Genomic DNA, 26,961 nt, shown 5'->3' on the forward strand with positions numbered 1-26,961 from the left:
CCTTTCATATGCAACCAGGGTGGACCCTGCTTAGCTAAGGGAACAAGTCATGCTTGCTACCACAAGACCAGCTCTCCTCTCCTGCTCCCCAAATGCCTCCCTGTCCCCAAAGGATGCACAATATAAAAAGAAGCTCAAGGGAGACACCAGCAAGAACCCCCAGAGGAATTATGTGCTCAAGTTGAATAGGGCCAATTGCTCTCCCCCTGCAAAATATAAAGAGAGACACCACATTGAAAGGTGCATCTTTGCCCAGTTGATGGGAGGGGAGAAGTATGGAATATAAAAATCCAAGACAGTCAGTTATGCTCTCTCATATAGGGCTGGAGTTTAAAAAACAGAACTTCTGTGTCTATTCAGGCCTATAGCCAAACATTTGTGGTTGGGGAAGCTGAACTGTTTGGGGTGGCAGAAGGGAGAACATAAGACAATGTGCAGTAGCAAAAACTGAAATACTAACAGCCTAATATGTTTAAAGTTATTCATTCATTAAATAATATTAATAAAGTCCAATTATAATATGAGGCTGTTCTTGTGTGCAACCAAGACTAGGCTAAGGCAGCCAAGCCCGGGCTTGGCTGCGCATGAAAACTGACGGCAGCTGCATGAAATCCACCAAAGGCCCACCCACCAACCATAATGAAGGGCGCAAGCGCATCCTTAACCCAGGCTAAATGATCATGTGTTGGTGCTGTGCAGCGCCGACAGGAGCCCAGCCTCCCGGCCAGTGCTGAGGAATCTCCGAAATGCACCATGCACTCGGGTGGTGCATTATAGGATTTCCAGGGCTTGGGAAGACATGTCCCAGCCCCCAACCCTCCATGCTGCTAGGAAAAGCCAGTGTCTCTGGGCGTTGAAACCAACCCCAAGTATGGATCCAGTGATAGTCTGTGGTAAGTGTTACCAGCCTTTCTCTCCACGTGCCCTCATGCACATCTCACTGATCATGAGAAGGGCACTATAAGTGTTAAACATCTAAATGCTTCTCTGACATCCCAGTGCTTATTCGGCCAATGGCCAGAACACTGGAAGTGGGTTTAGTTCTACCCGAGTAATAAATTATTCTGCCTACACATTTTCCCATATATTTCAACCACAAGTTCTCCCTTTTCTTTTTCTTTTGAAAACAGACAGTTCAGGGAAGGGGTCTAGAAGGAGCCCTGAGGAGGACAGGGCCCTTCTTTGTGTGTCTTCCTTCCAATATCCTTCCATGGTACAGCCCTGGTTCTCGTGGGAGGTGACTGCTACTCAAATTCTTACCAGATCAAAGCAATGGTACTTTAAACTTCAGGATTTTACCTTTGATCCCACAGCACAGTATTGAGTATTACTCAAATAACACCCCTGCGTCTGATGTCAGACACAGGCACATGGCGAGGGCACAATGGTGACTCCACCCCTGGAGCTTCCAAATGTACCTAACTTTTAAGGAATCCTGAGCCCTGAGACATAGGGCTGTCCGTCATGTAGGCATCCGAGAATTGGAGCTTTTTGAGCATGCTGGGACTTGGAGATCTTCATACTCTTCACAGAATTATGATTCCTTAAAATTCATTGGCTAATTGGAAATTAAGTAGTCAAATGGACTACTTTATGTCTTCTACTTGCTAGGAAATGATGGGCAGATCTCAGTCTGATCCTGCATGATACACCTTATGCTCTTAACAAAAATGTATGCTTAGGATCACTTAAGATAAATTCATCATCATTTCTTAACTATAAAGAGATCCTGAACACACACTCATGCTTTGTAAATTTCAGACCATCATGGAGTCTAGTAACAGAGAGAGAGCGAGAGAGTGCTGACACACCCTGTAATGGGCCAGCCTATCACACCCACTCTTTCACACACTGTCACCCCTCTTGATGTCTGCCAATCAGCGGCGGAGCAGGACCGCAGGCAGCCTGTGTGAGCTGCGGTGGCCGCCCCCACTGACCACGCCCCCTGTGTCTGATGTCAGACATGGGACTAGCCACGCCCCTCACATCTGACATCAGACACAGGGGGCGTGGTCTGGCCTTAAGGCTCTGTTCGGGAGTTGGAGTTTAACTCCCGTAGGGGCCGCGTGGCCCCTCCAGGAGTTAAACTGCAGGAAAGAGCCACTCCTGGCTACGCTGCGAACACAGCGGCAGCCTATTAACTGCTGAAGGGGTCGCGCGGCCCCTTCAGGAGCTACTTTGGCTGGCGCTGCATTTGCAGCGCAGCCCAGGAGTGGCTCTTCCCTGCTAAGGCAGGGAAGAGCCGCTCCTGGCTGGTGCTGCAAACACAGTGCCAGCCTTAGTTTAGCTCACAAAGGGGCGCGTGGCCCCTGCTCAGGAGCTAAACTACCACCACCCGCGTCTGACGTCAGATGCGGAGGCATGTCGGGGCCGCAAAGCGTGGCCCCTGATTGGGCGCGACCCGGGTTCTTCGAACCCATTCACCCAGTGGTAGCTCCGCCTCTGCTGCCAATAACAAGCTCAGCAGGAGCAGGTACAGTGGTTTTGATTAAGATGGCCAAACTCCAGAGGGCTGGCGCTTTAAGGCTTCCCCACTACAGGCAGGGAAGTGGATCCCTGGTAGGGTAACAACATAGGAAGCTGCCATATACTGAGTCAGACCATTGGTCTATCTAGCTCAGTATTGTCTTCACAGACTGGCAGTGGCTTCTCCAAGGTTGCAGGCAGGAATCTCTCTCAGCCCTATCTTGGAGGTGCCAGGGAGGCAACTTGGAACCTTCTGCTCTTCCCAGAGTGGCTTCATCCCCTAAGGAGAATATCTTACGGTGCTCACATATCAAGTCTCCCATTCATATGCAACCAGGGCGGACCCTGATTAGCTAAGGGGACAAGCCATGCTTGCTACCACAAGACCAGCTAGCTTTCCTCTGGTCTTGTGGTAGTTTGGTACTTCAGGGCTCTGTCTGCCTGCATGGAGTGTTGAATCAACTTACTCCCTCCAAGGTCTTGTGGATTTGTCTTGGCTTGCTTCACCCTTGCCTTACCTCATGGGTAGCCAGGAAAGGACACACCCATGCTCTCAACTGCATGTAGAAATGTTTTGAAGATTAGATTTTTAAAAAAAACTTTTTAATGCTTTTAGGCAACAAATATAGAAATGTATCTTTTCTTCATTATGTGCAAATTAACTGATATTTCCCCCTCTACTCCCTTTTTGTCATTTTACAGGAAGCAAAAGGAGATTTTTCAAGGTGAGTTTTGCATGAAAATTCTTCAAGTAAAGTAAAGTAAATACTTGCAAATGATGCATTTTGTAATTATAGTATAGCTCTTAGTATTGTTATACCTTAGTCACATTTCCACTCATCATTCAACCCAAAAATGCAGTCCGTGACTAGACCACATATGGGAAATAAAATTGTTTGCTTGTACATTGTTCGTAGATGCTTTCCTGTACTTGTGGAGTAAAGGAAATACAATAATCTTCCCCTGTACAGCAGAAGGAAATTTCTAAGGAAATGACTAGTTCCGCAATAATACATGTACATGGACTGTTGCTTTAAAATAGGACCAGACTTTGGGTTCTCCTCATTGATTGCATAAATGAGTATGAGGGCTGGTGAAACAGATTGCATAAGTAGCAGCAACTGGTAGACCCTAGAACTAATCCCATTCTACATCAACTGAGAATTAGATCCCCAATTCCAGAGGAATCTGTTCCCCTCATTGAACACTGAGGCTGTGAACATTGCCTCAAAAGCCGTGACCTCACAACACTGAATCCATTCTGGAGGCAAGACCAGACCTAGACTTTGTCTCACAGAACAGTTGATATTCTGTTGTGGGAGAAGGAGAAGTTTGCAGCTGAACCCGCAGCATGCGTTACAGTGGTGTCTTTATTGCTTCCCTCTTTAATCACCAAGGCCCACTTTGGTCATAAAGAAGGCTTTTAAGTGTCATCTTTTCAGATGTCATATTTTTAACCAATCCCCCAAATTCATTTAATTGGGGGGGGGGAGAAGAAGCAAAATGAATGTAAATCACTGCAAACACTTCATTCTGCAGATGTTAGGAATGCAAAAATGTTGCAGTAGGAAGCACTGAGACACTGAAACATCACTTTCAGAACTTCAAACAACTTGTGAAATCTTGATGTGTTTGTGACAAGTCTGTTCTTGCTGTTATCTCTCAATTTGTAAACTTTCAGATTAGCTTAGTGATTAATAATACTGTTTGGTTACAGGGCTAGTGGAGAAGTATTTAGGTATTTTACCATGCATGTTTGTTTACTGCAGCGCAGCAGAAGAATAGTTGCCAGCTCCTACCAGTTCTCATCCAATACCAATATGTTACTCTTCCACACCCCAAGAATTTAAGTTTTACAGAATTTACAGGCAGTACTGACAGTATATACATTCACAGTGGCCAACAGCCAGACTAGTGTTGTGCTAACTCAAGGACATGGCGTCAAGTAGCTCTGTAAAGATGGGAGCTTCTGTTCCAGACTAGTGCTGCACTTGCACAAGATGTTGCATATCCTGTTTCACAGCCAGTGTTACACAAGCATTATAATGGCACTACCAGCTGCTACAATTCCCACTGCACTGCAATAGTTGTAGTAACTTCTCATATCTCCACAAACGTCTTTACCTGAATCCAAGACTACATTTTTTCCAGGTTCTTTGATGTTAGAAACTGGGTGATGGCCTTAAATCCAAAGTCCTCTTCCTTTTAGGCAAATGCAGATATAACCTGTATTTAACCTTTATTTTTAAGGAGGTCATCTTAAATACAGTGCCATCTTCTATTCAGGTAAATATGGGTGTGTCCAACTTCTCTCATTGTGCGAGCACAGCACTAGTCTGGATGTCAGCCACTATTGATAATATACCACTCACATTCCACCCTCATCCACACACACAGTCTTAACTGCTGGCTAAAGGTAAAGTGTGCCATCAAGTCAATGTTGACTCCTGGCGCCCACAGAGCCCTGTGGTTTTCTTTTGGTATAATACAGGAGGGGTTTGCCATTGCCTCCTCCCACACAGTATGAGATGATGTCTTTCTGCATCTTCCTATATCGCTGCTGCCCGATATAATACCAGTGGGGATTCGAACCAGCAACCTTCTGCTTGTGAAAGCATTTCCCCGCTGCACCACTTAAGGTGACTGAACTAGTACTTTGATAATGCACCCCATTCCTTTCTCTGCTGAATACCTTTCTCAGCACCAGCTATCCCTGTAGTTGTTTCTAGTCATTTGATTAGCTAGAATGTCCACAGACAGTCAGGAACATACCTCCAAGCCAATGGCTGTCCTGATCCAGGATACACGCACACAACTGGAAATGAAGCAGATGATTTGGGTGATGAAACAGGATGGAACCAGTGACACCATGCCACTGGGACACTCCTATCCCACCAAGAGAACCAGGGGGGCATGAGCAAGCACCCCCATCACAACCTAAGGACATGACCCTGCCTTTGTCTTCCAGCTCAGAAGAGTTCCCTGATGATCTGCCAGTCTTAGCAGAGGTCCCCCAGTGTTGCTGAAGATAACAACACACCAAAGGTCAAACCAAGTAGTCATTAGGAGATACAGGGTCAGTGAAAAGCCAGAAACACCCCAAACATCAAGCTAGGAAGCAGTCAAGAGCCAGAGATTCAGAACAAAAGCCAGGAACAAGCCAAAGATTACACCAAGCAGAACACCAGGAGACACAGCAAGAAAGCCCTGATACAGGTGGCCCTCATTATCTGTGGGGGTTCCATTCTGCCCTACAACCACGGATAATGAAACCATGGATGAGATCTTGATGTTCTCCACATGAGCAGTGTGGAGAGCATGTAGGGGGTCTGCAGGGAGAGCGTGCTAGACCCACTCTCCCCACACACAAGCAGTCAGCTTGCCCTGGATGGCTAGATCAGACGCCCACACGATTACTGAAAGGGATTGGAGGCCTCCTGGCCCCTGGGAGTCCCAGAATGCCCCGTGTAAGTGTGCAGGGCATTCTGGGGAGCCCCCCGATGCCAGGAGGCTCGTTGTAGCTTCTTGGTCAGGGATCTCCTCGTGAGTCGGCACGGAGCTGCACTGACACACAACCATGCTAACCTCATTTAAGGGAAGGGTAAATTAAGCGGGCTTGCTGCCAGGAGCCACACAGCTCCCGGAAGTTCACATGCGCAGTGGAAACCGGGTTTCCACCATGCATGATAATAGTTTCTTTGAATCAATGGGAATTGGAGGATTGGGTTCCTAGAACTTTAAAAAGGGCTAAAAAAAGAAGGGAGAGGGCAGAAATAATAGAAATAAAGTAGTGTGCCATGCTCTCCAGGTCTCTAGCTATCCATTGAAAATCACAGGAATTTTTATTTTTTTTTTAAGAAAGAGCCACAAGATGTCTCTGTGGTGTAAAATGGTGACTGGGAAGGACATCAGAAGTCATTTCCAGCCACCCAGGAACCACGGATAGGCACATTTTAAGGTGGGTTTGGGTTTTTTTGGCACCACATATAACGAGGTCAGGTCTATATAGCACTGATCACGGATGTGCAAAACTGTGGGTGCCAGGACAAGGATAACAAGGGCTACCTGTATTTAGGGATGTGCATGGTCCGGACCAGCACCCAGGGGGGGTCTCCCTTTAAGGGCGGAGGGGTAGAACCTACCCATCCTGCCACTTTTCCCCCTCCGGCGCTGAAGCTGCCTGCCAGGTCTCTGGGGCACTAACCAGTCTGGAGGCCATGTTGGAGGCCTCCGGACTGGTTCGGATCCGGACCAGACCGGTCCAGCAGTCTGGCACCGAGGTGGGGTCTCCCTTTAAGGGCGAGGGGTAGAACTTACCCCTCCCGCCACTTTTCCCCCTCCGGCGCTGCAGTTTAAAGTGAAGATTTTGTAGCGGCAGCGTTTTCGCTGCCGCCCCTGCCCCCGTCGTTGCCTGGCAGTCTTCCTCTGAGTAGCACGCATGCACGCATGGTGGCGCACGCGCCCGTCGCCACCATACACGCGCGCCACCTACGTCACAGCGGCACACGCACACGGTGGCGACGGGCGCGCGCGCACCACTGCGCACACATGCGTGCTACTCAGAGGAAGACTGCCGGGCAGGGGCAGGGGCGGCAGCGAAGAACGCTGCCGCCCCAAAATCTTCACTTTAAACTGCAGCGCCGGAGGGGGGAAAGCGGCGGGAGGGGTAGGTTCTACCCCCCCCACGCCCTTAAAGGGAGACCCCCCTCGGTGCTGGTCCGGACTAGTCCGGACCATGCACATCCCTGCCTGTATTGAGGCAAGGTCTGCCTCATCGAGAAAGTCATTTATACTCCCTGCTACAAGGAAAGCCCAGTGAGTGCTCCCATAGGGTGGGGCCTGTCCAATCTTCAGAAAGCCAAGAGGCTGCTACAATGTAGGAGGCTGCCATAAGGGCCTCAAGGCAGGGCATTCATGACCCCCTCTGAGCTGTCTGAAGTGTGGTGTATACTTCTGGATATACCTACCTTGGTGAAAGCCCTGGCTTAGCCTGGAACAGGATGATGGCTAGGGGGCTTCATTTTAGTCAACTAAACTAAGGTCCAAGCTTTTAAAATCAATAGCTATGAAGTCTGTACTCTGCATTTACTCTTAGTTCCCCCCCTCCCCCGCTTTGCTGAGTTTGTCTGATGGGGAGTGTAAATTAGCAAAATACATTTTTTTTCCCTTAAAATCTGTGTTTTGCTCTTTTGATATCTCATCTCTATAACAATAGTAACTCCCATGAAAGTCTACCTGAAAATACCAGAAACATATGCAAAAAAAACCCCTTAAACTTATTTTTGAACATGATCGGAGAGTTAATGAAAGGGTAAATGGGGGATAGTGGGTATGTGTAAGCCTGATTGCCATCCGCTTCTGTAATGCTTGAATGTTGTAGAGCCATGCTTTTACTCACTGTATGGCGTGCTATGTGCATTAAGATGAGAACTTGCTGTCTGTTGCTCAATAAAAGTATGTCCACTTGAAACTGGACATAGGTGTGAGGAGGGCAGATGGGGAGAGAAGTTTCTGCATAATAGATTTAGGAACATTAAAATTCTGATCCCATCGCTTTCTGAGAGTACCCAAATAAAACATTAGAAAAGCCACAGTTTGTTATCAATAGACTGCTTCAATTCCATGGATTCCAAAGAGAGCCAGACAGTAATTATTTGAAGGCCCTGGAGTCAATAAAAGCATCATTGTATAACTTCCCTCAATAGTTTCTACACAAAGAATGTTCCTCGTGTTGGATTTCAAGATCCATCCCCCACCACCAAGAAGTTTACTTAAGCTCAGGTGGAGTACTGGATAATTGTTACTCAATTGTGGATGCTTTTCATTTTGCTTCTTTTTAAAATAAAAATTGGCGAGCTCTTGAAAGTAAAGGAAAATTGATCCTTTTGTTTATTTTTTAGTCAGGAGCTCAAAATGCATGAGTCTAAAAATATTCATTGATTCTGAGGGTGACTTCACACATTCGTTTTAAAACACAATTATTGCTAAAAACATCTTTTAAAATGGTAGACAATGGATACACACCACAGAAAGCTTCAGTAAGCCATGTAACCGTCTCCCAGAACTGATACAAACTAGAGTTTGAACCAAAATTGTGCAAAAATTCAAAAATGACAAAAGAAATCTATGAAGCTGTCCTGTGAGGTTTTTTCTTTTTTAAATTATTTACAAGCAGCTGGGAGAACCATTTGAATCAGGGCTGTGGCACAAGGAGACTATTCCCACCCACCCACCCCCGCTCCACTGTGATGTTTTCCTGATTTAAATGCTCCCCTAAGTTACTGTTTACCCCATGAGGGAAAACATAAAAGTAGCTGTATGGTATTTATATGTTTTTCCCCACAGGGCAATTTGGATTGGGGCTGTGGCATTTCCCCAGCCCCAGTCCAAATGTTTCCCTTCTCACTGCTCTTGCTTTCTTTAAAGCTGGAGTTCCTATTCACAGATCTCTGTTTTGGAGCTCTCTATTCACAGATCAATTTGGCCTTTTGACTTGTTGTTGGTGTATCTTGACTCATTTTGATTTTGGGCAGGTGTCAAATCTTGTAATCTGTCAATCTGTCTAAATACTGCTGCAAGTCAGCTAGCTATCAAATACTATTGTGTATTAAATAACATTGCCTATCAATTATTAAATACTCTCGAATAATCATCAAACAATCTAATACAAACCAAAGTCACAAAGGAGTCTCCTTGAACAGCAGCCATTAACAACCCATCTTTGGCCTTTTGAGTTGGGAAACCTGAAGCAGAGAGGAAAAAGCATCTAGTTAAGGAGTACTAAATGGTGTTAATTAGATGAGAAGAAAAACAGAGTAGTAATTTGCTACTAAGGAATATATTTACATAATGGAAATGTTCAGTTTGTAATGTTCATTTCTTGCAATGAATTTGCAGTTAAGCAATTAGTGCTTGTTAATGAATTACAGGAGCAAACATGCAGCCTTTCTGATTGTACCACAATAGTGATGATAAAAATTGCTCTTCTGCCAGCATCCTTTTCCTGAAGAATCTTCAAGCTTGTTCTTTACAATTTTAATTAACATTTAAAACAGTTCTATACAACTTGCCAAGCCAAATGTATCCCACCAGCCACGTATAGTGACACCCCCACCACCCAGAGCTTGGTAACCTTCCTGTTTCTGCTGCCTGCCTAGGATTTCAAAAGGAGGTGGAGTTTCAAAGTACCTGTCAGGCCACGCTACACAACTGGTCAGTTGTGTTCAATTTGGTGTGTCACAGAACAGAAACCTGTACAAACCAGGTTTAGAAATGAGCATTCAAAATTCAGTTCAAAAAAAGCTATGAGCTCAATCCACAATGGATTGTATTCTTCAAGGTGCTCTGCAGATTCTCAGCAATTCTTAAGGACTGGTGGCCATTTAGCCCCACTGCTGTCAGCTACACTTCTGGGGAATCAGGAGCACTGTTTTAACTGCCCCCAGTTGAGAGCTGGAAACCTTTAATATCCTGTTCCCCAGCTAGGCCCTATGCAACATGGCCTAAAATGTCATTCATAGGAGCTAACCAGTCGAGGGCCCATTTCATGATTGTGTGAAAATTGTGCTCTAAGACTTTACTGTAGTGCAAATGGCATATAACAGGGGTCTAAAAATGACAAGAATGGTTTTTTATTCTTGCTCATGGTTCAAAGGAGCTTTCAGCACCTGCAGTCAGTGTAATTAGTCACTAAGAGATTTGTCATACATATGGCAATTGTCTTTTGGCTTGAAACTTACATGATGGAAAATCCCCCATCTCGATTCCCAGGCATTCCCCTGTTGTGTTTGGGCAAACCACCAAAAAGTCCTTTACTGGCAATGATGATGGGCTCAGGCAAAGTTCTTCTATCAGAACAGCAAAGAACAATTTAGCTTCCTTGTAGAATACAACGAACTAACCTAACTTTCTCAGCTTTTCAAAGAAAAAAATTGGCACAGATCGGATGGAGGGAGACTTGCCTGTCTAAGCAAGTATAGTTTCATTATGCACATTACAATATCCTTTTATTTACTGCACTTTAGAACAGGGTTGATTTGATTTAAATCAAGTTGATTTAAATGATGATTTAAATCGCTTCACAGAAGGACTCAGTCTTAATTATTTAAATCACAATTTAAATCTCTAGTTAGGAAGTTTCTATTTAATCATTTTCTAGTAAAAGTACATTCTTGTTGTCTAATAATCTTAATACATATTCTGAGATAGATTTGAGTTTCATTTTTAGATGGTTATGTACACACCATAATATCTCATCTCACATCTCATAGATGCTGTTTCATTTGGGCAGCCAGGCCTTGGATTTCTTTATTGCACTGTTTGCATTTCACATGCCTGCCTGTCTTATCCACAGGTACAGGAATTTCATTAAAATATTCCCAAACAGGGTCTCTCTTACGGTCTGCTGCCATGATAGGTGTTGGAGGATACACTCCAAAAACGTTTCCTCAGGAATGCATGAATATGTTCTGTTCACTTTTGGTTTCACTTTCTGTTCCCCTCCCCATCTCTTGCATTTATATCCAGAGTCCTCGTCCTCGCTCAGATCTACTCCATCCCCCTCCCAATACTCCATTCATTGGCCGCCTTTAACCTGATTCAGACATTATGCTGTACGAGTGTACAGATGTCCGTACACTTGTAAACATGTTTATGTGAATGACTGCACCTGTGTTCATTTTAAAAGCAAACCTGGACACAGGTCCTTCCTATCTATGCATGTTACAGATAGGAAATGTACTTCTGTACCTGCGTTCACCATAACATGTGAATGACTGTACCTGTGTACAGTATACCCTCGCCATACGAGTGTTCAACATAACTTGTGAATGGGCCTAATGTCTTTGCACTTGGGGGGACAAGGGTCTGACTCTGTGTGTGTGTGCTGCATGTACACTACCTGCAAAATAGGATTGATCAGGTCTGTTATTTCTCATCCCAATAAACTGCTGTTAACATATTCATAGAATATAATTAAAAGCTATGATTAACATTCATGATCTCATTTACATTTTTAAATGACTTTTTAAAATTAAAATTCAGTTTAAATTTTAAAATATGATTTTAAAAGTTTTTAAAACTTTTGTTGATACAGTTTGTATCAACCCTATTTTAGAAATAGAGTAATCTAGGCTGGATCAATATTGTACTAAACCTCTTTTTTAATACTAAATATGCATGTACTTTTGTTGCAGAAGAACCATACCTAATTTTAAAAAGTGCATTGTTACAGGGATATGACATCTCTAGAACACTCATACAACACTCCCCCCATTTGTACCACAGTTGTGATTATAGGTTCTATGTGGAATGTGGCTGTGCAAATGTTAAAGGTAAAGTGTGCCTTCAAGTCAGTGTTGACTCCTGACACCCACAGAGCCCTGTGGTTTTCCTTGGTAGAATACAGGAGGTGTTTACCATTGCCTCTGCCTTTCAGCATCTTCCTATATTGCTGCTGCCTGGTATAGGTGTCTGGAAACATACCAGCAGGGATTCGAACCGGCAACTTTCTGCTTGTTAGTCAAGCATTTCCCCGCTGCACCATTAGGTGGCTTTGTGCAAATATTAAGAGTACCTATTTAATAGTCATTGTTGATAGTTTAAATTATCATGCTAGTGGCCTATGATCCTGGTACATACCATGCTGATATATGGACATTTTGTGCATATCCATCAATGCAGCAGGCTAAACACCTTTTAAATATGATGCTGGTTGTGTGAAGCACCAAGTGCAGGTGCCATCTTAGAGGCTAGTGTGATAATCTTGTAAAAACAAAGAATGCTTTAGTCTTCAAAAACTGCTTTTTTATTCATATGGAAATATATTGAGATTTAATAGAATAATCGTTCAATTGATTCAATTAAAAATCTTATGATTAATCAAGCAAGATGACAACCCTCAGCCAAACACAAGCATTTCCTTATCATTTCAGGACTTCTGCTTTTTATATGTATTTCTTTAGGCTTTGCAAGCTGTGCTTTCCAGTGCTGAGGCTGACATTTCCGCTTGTTTTCCCACAAAAGAGTAGTGAACAAATCCTCACACACACACACACACCACTGCAAGCAACCCTGGAGCTGAGGGGAAAGAGAGACTTGATAAGACATAAGTACCAGGTGGATGTTCTAATAAACTGCTGCATTTCTGGAGCACTTTGTAAGTTGTTAGGGGAGCTTGTGTATCCCGCCCACCCCTTGTACCATAGAGACCTCCCTGGAGGATCTTGCTCTATGAAAATACATTGTTGTGTTTTTTACATTTGGAGCGAGGAAGGGGGGGGGGGAACCAGACATCTGTGATAGCTTTGCTCTGATTTTGATACTATAGTGAAAAGGTTGCTATATTCCCTAATGTGAAATAAATAAAGGGAAGGGGAAAATCCTACCCCACTGCATTTCATTAAGGGAGAACAGATGTTCAAGCCAAAGCAGCCAGCCAGCCATAGCAAATCTCATAGTTAATTTCATATGGACTGAAATTCTTTTTGTATCCTCTTTTCCCCCAGCAATGAAATCGTAAGGACTGACTTAAAGAAGCTTCCAGCTCTTCCAACACAAGCACTTAAGGAGCACCCATCTCTTGCTTACTGGTAATTTTTCTATGAGCAATCTTCTTAGTCATTTTGAGGAGAAGCAGCTGTGGGCTTGGGGTTTTAACTTTTCAGTTCCCAACCACTTCTCAGCTGAAAAACAGTGTGGGCTGCTCATTTGCTGTACACATGTTTCGTTATGGGAGTAGTTTTGATGATCCTCAGGGTTGGGGATATAAAATTTATAAGGGTTTTCTCTTTAAATTTTAAATCCCAGTGGGAAAACCCACAATAGACCCAAAGTACCCCCACAATAACTAAATTTGGGTATAAGAAAGTTGCCAACAAAAGGTCAAAACTGTGTAAGCTAAACCTGTGATTTTCAAGCATCTTCTGTACCAGTTTAACAGCTGTGGATTCTCCCAAAGAGCTATGGGAATTGTAGGGAATTGTGAGGATACTGAACAGTGTTCCCTCTAACAGGGATCCCCAGATGTTGTTGACTACAACTCCCAGCATCGCCAGCTGCAATGGCCTTTGGCTGGAGATTAAGCCAATTTAGATTGGCAGTGTACATAGAGAATATAGTCGTTAAAACTATGAATCCAGGGGTGGAGCCACCATTGTGCTAACGGGTTCAAAGAACCCAGCCCGATAGTGAAAAGGGTAGCCCAAAACACCCCTTCTTGTGATGTCATGTGCACAGGGGCCTGGCTTGGGCTCCAGAGAGCCCTGAGTGAGCTTTCCCATGCCTGGGCTCCAGAGAGCCCATGCGAGCAATTCCTCCATCCATTTCAGGCAGCATTTGCAGCCTGACAGCCTTCCCCCCCCCCTTCCTCTCCCTCCAGCAGAGAGAAAGAGAAATAAAGGCTGTCAGGCAGCAAATGCTGCCTGAAATGAACGGGGGCGAGCTCACTTGGGCTATCCACACCCCCTTTCCATGTGATGTCACACAGGGGCATGGCCTGGGCTCCAGAGAGCCCAAACGAGGTCTCCCCCATCATAGCAACATAGGAAACTGCCATATACTGAGTCAGACCATTGGTCTATCTAGCTCAGTATTGTCTTCACAGACTGGCAGCGGCTTCTCCAAGGTTGCAGGCAGGAATCTCTCTCAGCCCTATCTTGGAGAAGCCAGAGAGGGAACTTGAAACCTTCTGCTCTTCCCAGAGCGGCTCCATCCCCTAAGGGGAATATCTTGCAGTGCTCACACATCAAGTCTCCCATTCATATGCAACCAGGGCAGACCCTGCTTAGCTATGGAGACAAGTCATGCTTGCTACCACAAGACCAGCTCTCCTTTCATCCATTTCAAGCAGTGCTTGCTGCTTGGCAGCATTTATTTCTCTTTCTCTCCCTCACTGATAAATAACAGTTCACATCTATATCACATATTATGAATATTTTAAAAACCCACATACATTATCTCAGTAAAGGAGGCCAATTTATTATCCCCACATGGCAGATGGAGGACTGAGGCTGTGGCTTGTCCAGGGTCATCTAATGAATTCATGGTTACAGTTAGATTTGAACCAGAAAGCTCTGAGCTTTACAACCACTGCTCTAACATAAGACTCCAAGCTCTGTATTATATCACAACAACCCCGTGAAGTAGTCTGTGAAGGAGACGGTGGCAACTAGCTTAGAGTCACCCTGTGAAGTATATGGATGAGGGGGATTTGAATCTGGGTTTTTCTAGTCCAATTCCAACATTCTGTCTATCACAACAGGCTATCTGTGCAGGCTAATGTGATGCAAGCTTTGTTGGGCAGTGTTTCATTGGAGACAGGCCCATCCATTGGGCAGGGCAACTGAGGTGATTGCCCTGAGCCCCATGCTTCCCTGGGCCCCACATGTTCACTCTCCCACCCCAACGTACGGTCTGAGAGGAAGTGCACGACCGGCAGACCCTACATAGGCCACTCATGCACTCTCTCCTCCCCCCACCTGCAACTGTGCACACTTTATTTCTATCCCCCAAGCAGCTGCCACTCAGAGGAGGTGTATGGCCTGGACGTGGGACTCGGAGGAACTCTCGCCACTCTCTCCACCAGGAGAGGAGAGTGCTGAAAGTTACTACTAGCCCACAATCCACACCTCCTCCGAGTGGCAATGGCCCTACATTCCCCTACATTCACTCACGCACACACAATTCACAAGAATGTAAAACAAGTATGTTTATGCAAATATGCATAAATATACATTAATACTTTTATAAATATAATATACATTAGGTAAGGCCACCTCCAGCCTAAGAGGCAAGACTCCTCTAAATACCAGCTGCAGGGGAGCAACAGCTACATTTGGAAAGCCCATAGGCAAGAGAGAGGGCATGCCCTCAGCTCTTGCTTGTGGGCTTCCCAGAGGCATCTGGTGGGCCACTGTATGAGACAGGATCCTAGACTAGATAGGCCTTGGGCCTGATCCAGCTGGGCTGTTATTATGTTCTTAAAATGTGGTGACTGCCACTAGCTTGAATGGTTTTAAAAGGGGCTTAGACAAATTCATGGGGGATAGGACTATCAATGGCTACTAGTCCTGATGGCTATAGACTGCCCCCAGGTTTAGCGGAAGGATGCCTCTGAATATCAGTTGCAGGGAAGCAACAGCAGGAGAGAAGGCATGCCCTCAGCTCCTGCCTATGGGCTTCCCAGAGGCATCTGGTTGGCCACTGTATGAGACAGGATGCTGGACTAGATAGTCCTTGGGTCTGATCCAGCAGGGCTGATATAATTCCAGAATGGCTGGGCAGAAAGTTATCAATGCATATGGTGGAAGCACATTTAGGTAGCATTCTGTAGTTAATTGGCCACCCAGGAATTTTTCATATATTTTTTACTCATGGCAGAAAATACAGCAGAGAATCCACTCTTTGTGTGAAATTTCAAACCTTTCTGCCAAGCCACTCCAAAGTTATTATAACATTGCAAGTTATGCAGGACTTGCTTTGGGGCCTTTACTGTCCATCCAACTCATGCATGCCATAACTGACCGCCACCTCAGCGCACCACTTCCCAAATTAATTTGCCCTACCTCAGAGATTTTTTTTTTTTTTAAGCAGTATACTCTTAGTCTCTTAACCCTAGCCTGTGGGATAAAGTCAACTATGGAGCTTACACATGAAATACCAGATCTTAGTATATCCGGTACAAGTTATACACATCAACAATGGCCATTTGAAACAACAACATGCTTCTATCAACTCTGTATACAGGTTACTTTCAGGCTCCTTAATGCTCCACTTTTCCTTTCCCCTACATAATTGTGAGCTATTCTGGGGGTAGGGGGCGTTATCTGTAGTCTTAAAAGTTTTGCTGCTATGTAACTTTTTTGTTGTTGAGGGGTAGTACAGAAATATATTTTAAACAACGAGGCAAAGACAGAAGAAGAAAAAGCACAAACCAGATTAAAACCAGCAAACAATTTAGCACCCAGCCTCACAATCAGTCACCACATGGCAACTCAAAATCAGAAAGAAAAATTTAAAATAGGTTTTTCGCTCTAGCAAAATTGAAAAGTTTAAAAACTAAACCAACCCCCACACCCAACAGTGACTTCCAAATGAGGGAGAAAAGAACATCTCTCCCTCAGAAAAATACACACAGAGACTAACTCAATCATGGGGGTGTGGGCAAATGAAAACCAGAGAGAGAGAGAGAGATCTCAAGCATGGGCCCGGGGGTGGGGGGAGGACCACACACACACACACACTGAGAGAAATCTTACACAGAGAAAGCAACTCAAGCTTGTGGCAGTGGGGAAGAAACCACACACACACAAAAAAAATCAGAGAGAGAAAGAGAAATCTCACAGATTGCGGGGGGGGGGAGAGGGAATCATACACACAGAAAAAATGAGCTGAGCCAATCCACCACTCCAGTCCTCAGCTGACCTGCCAAGGCAATTGCTTCCTCAGTGTTCAACGTGGTCTGGAGCTCACCCATCATCTTCTCGAGGAGAAGAACAGCGGGAAGAGCCTGGCTCAGCATTGTTGTCTCAGTCTTGGCCATGGAAAAGTGTGTCAAAGTATTTGGGTAATTTTATCCTTGCAGAGACTTTCTGGAAGCTACAGCACCATTGGTAGTTAACCCTTTGCGATTGTCACATATTTATAAATCTGGTCAAAATAGTTGTCGGAGATGTCAAAGCCCTAAAGCAGGCATTACCATTTGTTTTGGGCTTGTCCTCTAATTACACTATTCTTGTCAAATGTTCTGAGTCCTTTTTAGTTGTATCAAAGGGGTAGTTTTGGAGGAAGATTTAGAACTGGGTTTTTTGTTTTTCAGCTGCAAGACTGTATCTCATCTTTTTGGAAATGTTCATATCCACTTTCATTAACAGATAGTTGTAAACACATCTGGGTCATGCACTACTTGTAAAATTAACATATTTTAACTTATTTTAGAAAATCAGAACTGAATGTAAAAGCAGACATATTTGTACAATGATGCATTCTGTTTATTACTTTTTAGAACTCAAAATTTAATGATGATGTACTCCCTTACTCTAATTGTTTGTTGTAATTGCATGGTGTATTCTTTGTTATAATTATATTTTTGTATTACGATGTTTTTTCATTAAAAAGAAGAAGAAGAAATGGCAATATCCTATTTAAATTCAGGATGCCCTAGGGAAGAGTTCTCCATCTGCCTCTCCCATCCCTTTAATCAGTGCAAATATGAATTAGTTTGGGGAAATGAATGCTGTTTGATACAAGTGAGATGTGTTTGGCTGCTTTGCTGCTGGTGGCTCTTTCATGTTTCTCTTTAAAGCATTAAGCTTCAAGCCCAGCTCTGGGTGGGAAGTTTCTTATCTGCTGCTCCTTTAATTTCTTCAGCCTTGTAATTTGATGACAGCAAGGGAGTATGATTTTCATTTTGTGGTATGGGGTCTTGTTCAGGGACTAATTCAAAATTAGTGTTAAACTGAAGCAGGGCTACAGAGCAGTTAACCTGTGGAATTCTAATATAGTTTCTGCTCCCACCAGGAAAATTTCTATGAACTATATTTTGAACTATATCCTAGTTTGGAGCATATTAGATATTGTGCCATATCTAATCTTAGTTGGAATTGGTATCTACCAGCCACTAGGCTTGTGCAGTCGGATACATCCAATATAATGAGGAATATTGGATACATTGGGAATAATTCCAATCCAGTATTTAGAAGCCTGCACTAGATCAGAATCATCAAATCGGTACTCTAATATTGAAAAAATATCGGGGGAAACACTGGCATATCAAAAGAAAAAAAATTGTTGGAAATACAAAATGACATCGGCATCTTTTGGCAGTTAGAACAATTTTGAGGGGATGGCAATTTAAAAAATGGCTTCAATCTTCTGCCTGCCTGCCCACCCATGCATGTACCTATGTTCCAGAGCACAGAATAGCCTCTCCTCTCAAATAGCTGCAGTTGGGATTATTCTTCCCTGAAGCTTTTTTATTTTTATTTTTAAGGTTTGTTAAGATGTTATTGTGCAAGAATACCTTTTTGGCTTGACATAAAGGTGCTCTTGCACAAGAAAACCTTTCCAAAATATCAACATTAAAAATCAGGGGGGGAAATCTCCATAGCCATTAAGTCCTATGAATAAAGGTTTCAGGAACAGGCCAGAGTTCAAATATTAGTTATTTTCCATAGACTGATTAGTTATTTTCCATAGACTAAGTGAAGTCTTAGTCTATGTGACATCCATGCTGAGAACTTGTTATTGCAGTTTTATTTCACTACCGAATCTTTAGCAACTTTACTGCATGTAGAACTCCTTATTCCTTAGAGGTTTCACTTATCTCCTTGGATATAGAATTCTCTCCAGTATTTGAAAAATCTGTCCAGCGCATTGCTACATTTTGGTCAATATGGAATGTTCAACCTGGAACAACTTGAAAACTCCAGGTTGAATAAATGTTTACATTGATTTACTTCACTGTGTGCATTCTCTCTTTCTCTCTGTCTTTATTTTGCTTGATCTGCATATTGTTATGCATCCATCTAAAACATGTCTTCTTTACAATATTATTCATTTTCTTTGAAAGGTTTCATAAGGATGTTTGTTTGTGTATTTATTTATTTAAAATATTTATACCCTGTCTCTCCAGTACACCACTGCTCAGGGCAGCTCAAAACATTAGTAAAATATATAAAATGTAAAATAAAATATTAATAAAGTTAAACAAGTTAAAAGACCAGGTTAAAACCATATTATAAAATGTTATAAAAATGTTATAAAATGTTATAAAAATTTCAAATTAAAAGTTATTAATAAAAAGCTAAAATCAGAGCTATAAAAATGAAAGAACCTACCAGATATAAGCAGCATATAAAACATTAAAAAGCCTCTTTTAAAAGATGTGTGTTTATTTGCTTTTTAAAAACACTGAGGGAGGGAGCATGGCTAAGCTCTTTGAGGAGGGGGTTCCAAAGCTGAGGGGCCACAACCAGAAACGCCCTGTCTCTAGTCCCCGCCAACCAGATCTCTGTTTACAAGCTGTCAGCCATGCAGCAGCATTTTAGCTTTGTGCTGTTTCATGCATTGCAAAACCATAGCCATCTGAAGTTATACTGCATTAAGAATGCGTTTATATGTCATTGAAGTGGTGACAGTTTGGAGTCAGTGTGATGTTAGCAGGTGGTACCAGTCACTGTGCAACTGTCAGTAACCCCACTTTGTGGCTAAAAGATGAACAGCTGAAATGACAGACAAGCAACTTAAGGCCTTTCTGTTCACTTAAGTTCTCTGTTTGTCTTTTGTACTGCAATAAGGATAACTAGGTGGCTCAATATCCCTTGTTGCCACAGCACTGCCTCCTCCTCAGCCCTCCTCCTCCTCCTCCTCAGCAGCTGCCCCTCCATCCACCATTCAGCCCTACTCTATGCCTTTTCTCTCCTCTAAACAACTCTCACGAGATGTGCCTGAAACACTGGCTCAGTTCAGGCATCATACCAAAAAACTATAGTTTGCAGTAACTGTAGTTTAGAAGCCAAACCATGATTTGCAGTTTGAAACATATATAGTTTCGAGCTGCTAGTCTGCTTCACTTGCCTTCAGCCTACATTGTGCTCCAGTCTCTTGGTGTAAGCTCCAGAAGCAGAGCAAGGGCTTTAACTATGGTTTGTCAATTCAAACATCACTCTACCAGAATCAGTACAAAATAAACCATGATATAAAAGCCACTTCAGACCATTTTCCTGCTTCTTATTTGATGGCTGATTGCAGGCTATGGTTTGTCAGTTAACACATCACAATATAACATAGGCATGCTTTCTTAACACCAATTTGGCATGAAATCTGAATTGAGCTTTGATGTTGTAGCAGGAACCAAAGGTGTCCTTTCTTTGAAGGACCTTTAAAGAGGGGAAAACTTTCAAGTAGAGATGTGCACAAAATGATTTTTGTGATTCAATTTGAGTTTGAATTCAGTTGCCCTGATTCAATTAGAATTCGAATCTGCTGCCCTTGAATCAGGGTAGATTTGATTCAAATTCAATGTTAATGTGCTAGGGGACAGCAAGGCTGGTTGGGTGGCAGGGCACCTTGGATGCTGCCTACCACCCAAACTGCAAAGCGATTGGGCAAATGGTTGATTTTTAAAGAATTTTTTTAGTTTTAAATGCTTTTCTATTTTTCTACCATCGGGAATAATGGGGATTCAAAGTGGCCCTGTTATTTCCCATGAGTAGCACCTAGGTACTCAAAAGCGGGTTGAGGGGTAAAGCACTATAGGTGCCAACTACCACCCAACCCGCAAGACAGTGGGGCACCATGGTAATTTTTACAGATTTTTAATGTATTTTAGAATATCTGGTGTTAACTAACTTTTTCTCATAATGAATCCCTATGAAAAAGCAATGTAACATCAGATTATCTAATGTGTTTATATTACTTCTACATAAAGATTTATTATGAGAAAAAGACATAAAAATTCCCCAAAAATTACCCGTATCCACTGCCTTGTGGTTTGGGTGGTAGTTAGCATCCATACTGCCCTACCCCCATACCCTCTCTGGAGTAACTAGGTGCTACCCACGGGGAATAATGGGGCTGCTTTGAATCCCCATTATACCCTATGGCAGAAAAATACAAAATCATTTAAAACTTAAAAAAATCCTTAAAAATCACCAGAGTGCCCCACCAGAGAAGCTCAGAGGGACATGATGAAATGGAACATGACTAAAGGAAACTCAAATCTTGCATCTATTTGAACTGAATCTGGGGAGATTCTATTCGAGTTCTATTTTGGCCGGGGGTGCCAGGCCAGATTTGGTTCGAGGTCAGATCACTCAAATAGACCAGATTTGAGTCAAATCGATTCAACCTCAATGATTTGCACATCCCTGCTTTCAAGTCACCAATTGATTAGCCAAGTGCTATTGTCTTGTTAATCAGAGAGGGTCAATCAAAGTCAAACAGGTATCAAGACAGTCTACTAAAATGGAATCTGAAACCGTGTTGCTTATTCTGGAAATGAATGCACAGGAGGGTTTGTTTGCATGGCATACAGAAACAGACTAACTATTTAGGTTACCTGGTTCTAGGGCCTTTTCAGTTGATATTTTCCTTTCATCTACTCCAGCACAAATTTCCCCCTTCCTTTACATGTCAGACTTGACTAAGGTTCAATGTTGTATTTTGCATTACTGCTTACTATGTTTAGCACTAGCCACAGTTTCCATTTAATTAGGATTTGGAACTAAGCGTTAGTAGCAGTGTAGAGGTAACAGTAAACCATTGTTGGGAGTTAGAAATTCAAAACAGAATGAGGGAGTGTGCAGCCCTCTCCCATCACTTCACTGTGGTTAAGAGATTGACAACATTATATCTAGAACCCTTCCAGACAGTGGCCGCATTTGCACATAATGGGGAACCAGAGTTGGAGAGTAAAGAGGTCTCCGTACCATTACATCCGAATGCTTGCAACTCTGGTCCTGTTACTTCTACGACCTAACACTTCATAAATTGGGGTTCCATGGAGCCTCCGTTACATCTGAATGCAGCACTGGAGGCTGCATCCCTTCAGACCAGAGTTGAGGGAGGAAGTTCCTCCTTCTCTCCCTGCATGATTGGTTATGCAGGCTGTCCTTCAAGCAAGAAGAAAGCCTGCACGGCCAGTTCCCCCTCCTCTATGCAGTCTTGCTGACTGCAAAGAAGACGCTCTCCATTTCATCCAAATGCAGAAGAGTGGGGGCGGGGAGTAGAACTGCAAGTCCATTGGACCCACAATTCCGTGTTATGTGTGAATGCAGCCAGAGGTTTATTCCATTATGTACACTGTTTGTTACAGGGGATTTTCCATGGTATCCAGATGACATCCCACGTGTGAGGTACCCTACTCCTGTGAAACACCTGTTTCTTTTCATTGCTGTGCTATTTGACCTGAAAATACTAGCAGAACAACTTGTTTGATGCAGAAGCATGTAGTTGGACCATAGCACAACTTGTCTAGTTCCAAGGAGAAGTGGTTTTGTGTGTAAATTGTGACATGTTAGAAGGTTGGCTCCAGTGTTCCCTCTAACAGGGATTCCCAGATGTTGTTCACTACAACTCCAAGCATCCCCAGCTGCAATGGCCTTTGGCTGGGGATTATGGGAGTTGCAGTCAACAACATCTGGGAATTCCTGTTAGAGGGAACACTGGCTGGCTCCTACTGGCATGCTCCCTTTTACACCTTACTAGATTCCCCTTTACAAGCATTAGAACCAGGGTGTTGAAATGGTTCGACTCTGGTTCTAGACATGAACTGAAGTGTAAGTCAGTGAGGAAAGGCGAAGGGAAAGATAAGGAACAAGGGCAGGTGAAGACAACCAACCAGCAATGTTCCTTCCCCTCCCCGCCTTGTGCAAGTGGAAAATAGTAACATGAGTACAAAAAAAGAAACCTGCAAGGATTGCTGCATGTGGATTCTCTGTTCTGCATATGGTTCAATGCGAAACTTATTGGGAAAAAGTTGTGTCTGGAAGACCTGTCCACTGGCCCTCTGTGAGGTATAGGGAAGCCAATGATGCATAATAGCATCTCATACATACACGAACTTTCATGGGGTCCTCCTATTCACTTTCGTTAGAATATCTGTGTTTGGATATCATTTCCTGTGCTATACAGGCAAACCATGCTAATTGTGGACCCAGCATCCACAGTCTCGCGTATCCGTGGTTGTCTAATTGCCACCCAGCCTCTGTATACACAATAACATTCAGCAATTAAAGGATTAAGACTTGCATATCTGTGAGTTGGGGATGGGCGGAAATGGCCTCTGAGGTCATTTCTGCCTGCCATTTTGAGCACAGAAACTGTTTTGTGGCTCATTTTGTGTGTGGGGGGGCGTGTTTAAAAACTGTGATCTTTTGCAGAAAAGATCCATGATTTGGGACTTTGTGGGGGCATTGCTGGACAGCTGGGGATGCACAGAGCACAATAGGCACTCCCCACTTCCAATTCCCCTCACTTCCAATCCTTTTTGTCCTGTTTTTCACTGCCTCCAGAATTCCCATTACCCTGATGCCCTGTTATCTGTGGTTTTGCTATCCACGCCCCCCCCCCCCCACCGGTGGAACAGAACCCCTGTGAATAACAGGGTTCTCTTGTATACCATATGATGTTTTCCTATCATTTTTTGTCAAGAAAATTGCATGTTAGAGTATGCATTTATCATTAAATAAAGTGAACATAGTTTTTTAAAACATTCATTGATACTGTTTCTGCATTTCTTTAGTAGCTACTATATTATAAATGTAAAGAAAAGTGGTATATAAATATTCATAGTATTAGTATTCTGTGCCAGCTATCTTTGTTTTTCTGCTTTCCATTGCATCTTGTGGTTGTCTTCGAGATTCCTTGGGCTAGTTGACACCATTGTTCTTTCTAATTTTTTCCATCTGTGTGCAGAATGAATTTTGTTCTGCGTGGCATTATTAAGGCAGTGTTTGCACACGTGCATTCAGAATGGAGCCTTCCTCATTAAACCTGAGTGGGATCTAAAATTAACTGAGCGGACATCAAAAACTGTGTGAGTGCACACACACGTGCACGCCTTAGAGGGAACACTGGTTGATACCCTCTTCTACTGTGGAGGTCATTCTCTGTTTTCTCAGCTGTGCTAAAGTTAAGATTCTGTTTCTCTCATTCACAGTGAAGACCGAGTTATTGAGCATTACAAGAAGCTAAATGGCCAGACAAGAGGTCAAGCCATTGTCAAGTAAGTTGGGAAGGGGAATTATATGCTATGACCTTTGCCTCTGGGATATAGCATGCTTTGGTTGTAAATGCTGCACATAATTGCATCTTGCAGCTCTCTTGTAGTGGTTTTTGTTTCTAAACTGTGTTCCAGAAATCTTTTTGATTCTTCAGATGATTACTTGTTATTTCTTAATAAGAAGATCAATAATGGCAGATAAAGTTCCTTGGAAAATAGCATTCCTATCACTGATCTTTCCCTGCAATCCAGAGCTGCAGAGGGGTGTTCAGTGTATTCTAGAGTACGCACTCAGTAGATGCAGGGCAATGGTGTCACCCTACATGAACTGAATGGGGACCCTAAAACATATCCCAGAACCCTTTGCAGGGATTCCTCAGCAGACAAGTTGATATAGAAGGGGTCCCCTGAAGGCACAAAGTTTGAAAGTCTTAATTTAGTACATGCAAAAGATGTAGGATGGAGAAAGGAAGTACTTTTTCACCCAATGCATAATTAATCTCTGGAATTCTCTGCCATGGGATGTGGTAATGGCTACTAGCTTGGATGGCTTTAAAAGGGGATTAGACAAATTCATGGAGGACGAATCTGTCAATGGCTATTAATCATAGTGGTTATGTCCTAGTTCTAGGCTGAGTGGCAGTATACCTTTGAATCCATGGCAAGAGATCAATGGCAGGAGGGAGCTATGCATATGGCTACTTGGGGACAGGCCTTCTCAGCAGCTGCCCCAAAGCTTTGGAACATTCTCTCTCCTGAAATAAGAGCCTACCCATCTCTGACAATTAAAAAAAATATATTTAAGGACACATTTGTTCATCCAGGCTTTTAATTAAATACCATTTTAATAGTTTTAACATTATTTTAAAATATTGTTTTAAGGTTTTAAATTGTTGTAATGTTTTAACTTTTTGTCATTTATTTTAACCTATGTTTTAATTTCTCTGTTGTCATTTATTTGTTTTAATTAACATTTTAACTTTTCAGTTATTTTTTGTTGTAAACTGCCCAGAGACATAAGTTTTGGGCTGTATAAAAATTTGTTAAATAAATAAATCAAGCAAGCAAGCAAGCCACTGTTTTGGTGTATGCTGTTTCTGAATAGATAACAAATTGTTGTTGTTTTTTAATTTAGATTTTACTGAAAAGTATTTGAAAAGTGGCACTCAAGGATATAAAACATTACAGTATAAACCATTATTCAGAAAGATATAACAAATAGATTTGCCATAATGCTTAAGATGGCTGGAGGGCACAACTGAAACAAACGAACACTCTTTTCCCTTTAACATGTCTAATAATTCACCCTACTCACCCTCATGACGTCTCATCGTTAGCCTAATTAAAATATGTTTTTGTGTCTTACCAAGTTATGTTAAATGCATTAATTCTTTTCAAGTTCAGAAGAATTCATGTCAGTGGTGTCTGCATATGCTAGCAAGAGAGCCTACTGTAAGTGTTCATGAATGTCTTCTCTTGACACAAACCTCTTGCTATTCTTTTGTGCTTCTTTCCACAGTTACATGAGCATTGTAGAATCCCTTCCAACGTATGGAGTCCATTATTACGCAGTCAAGGTAAGCACTGACTGAAAAGCCTCGTTTGAGTAAATGAATTGGTTGATCATGAACAGTAACAGCAAAAAATCTTTATTCTTCGTTTACATTATCATCATTATTTATTTATTTATTTATTTATTTACATTTATATCCCGCTCTTCCTCCAAGGAACCCAGAGTGGTGTACTACATACTCAAGTTTCTCTTCACAAGAACCCTGTGAAGTAGGTTAGGCTGAGAGAGAAGTGACTGGCCCAGAGTCACCGAGCAAGTATCATGGCTGAATGAGGATTTGAACTCAAGTCTCCCTGGTCCTAGTCCAGCACTCTAACCACTACACCATGCTGGCTCTCATTGGCCAACATCCTGAAGCAGGAATGCACCAGGATGATGTAGCCATGCTGCTGAGCATCAGGCATGCAGCTGGGGAAGCAAATTTCGACAATCTGTTCTGCCTCTGGAAGTGCCCTGTGCCACCTGAAAATATGTCCCTGAGGGTCATGCAGCCTTTAGGGGCATATTTTCAAGTTACACAGGACACTTCCAGAGGCAGAGGAGATAATCAGAATTCCTGCTTGCTGTATGCATGGGTGCAGCAGTAGTGGGGAAGCTGTCCACAATGCAGACACATCTTCTTGGCATGCCCACGCTGCATTAGTCAGGATGGCAGCCATTGCTCTTTCATGAAAGGCTTATCTCCTGTGTTAAGATAAATAGCTTTAATATTGATGTACTCTCAGCCGAAGAATCAGGCACCTGCAGTAGATGATGGGACAGTGCAATTAGTAGTAAATGTTCAGGGCTTAACAATTTTGATCCAGGCTTTCATAATCTTAGGTATTTGAGAATACCTAGTTTAACAGCTGGGTTACTGCAGTATTGTTGGGGTTGTGCAATCAGTTAAAGAAACTCACAATTTAGATTTTTGAGATTACAAGTGTATTTGGCAACTGTAGAATGCCATTTATTTTTTAGTCTATGCATTGAGAATGCTTCTAGTCATTGACTTGTGGAACATAAAGGAATCATGTATTAGCATATCAAAGCCAGAAATAATAAACATATTCAAGTGCAGAAAAAGACTGTTTCCCTTGTGTGTTTTATATTGTCCAAAGTCTGCAGTTAGAAATAAGTGAACAATCCAGTCTGTTTTTATTTGCTGCTTGTATATAATTTGTTTCTTTATTTGTAATCTTTTACATTGGCCTTCAGGTTT

General features: G+C 42.8%; 1 protein-coding gene across 13 annotated transcripts in view; it reads left to right on the forward strand.

The window, feature by feature from the left end:
• FRMD4A (FERM domain containing 4A) overlaps positions 1-26,961 on the forward strand; it is a 614,972-nt gene that overhangs the window by 485,063 nt on the left and 102,948 nt on the right. For all 13 annotated transcript variants that reach the window (XM_053257645.1, XM_053257644.1, XM_053257646.1 and 10 more), the window contains 4 exons: positions 3,169-3,191; positions 12,972-13,055; positions 24,125-24,190; positions 25,707-25,764. In XM_053257645.1, the coding sequence (XP_053113620.1) occupies positions 3,169-3,191; positions 12,972-13,055; positions 24,125-24,190; positions 25,707-25,764 (231 nt within the window). The remainder of the gene's footprint in view (positions 1-3,168; positions 3,192-12,971; positions 13,056-24,124; positions 24,191-25,706; positions 25,765-26,961) is intronic.

This window comes from Hemicordylus capensis, chromosome 5, assembly GCF_027244095.1.
Source record: "Hemicordylus capensis ecotype Gifberg chromosome 5, rHemCap1.1.pri, whole genome shotgun sequence".
Taxonomy (NCBI): Eukaryota; Metazoa; Chordata; class Lepidosauria; order Squamata; family Cordylidae; genus Hemicordylus; species Hemicordylus capensis.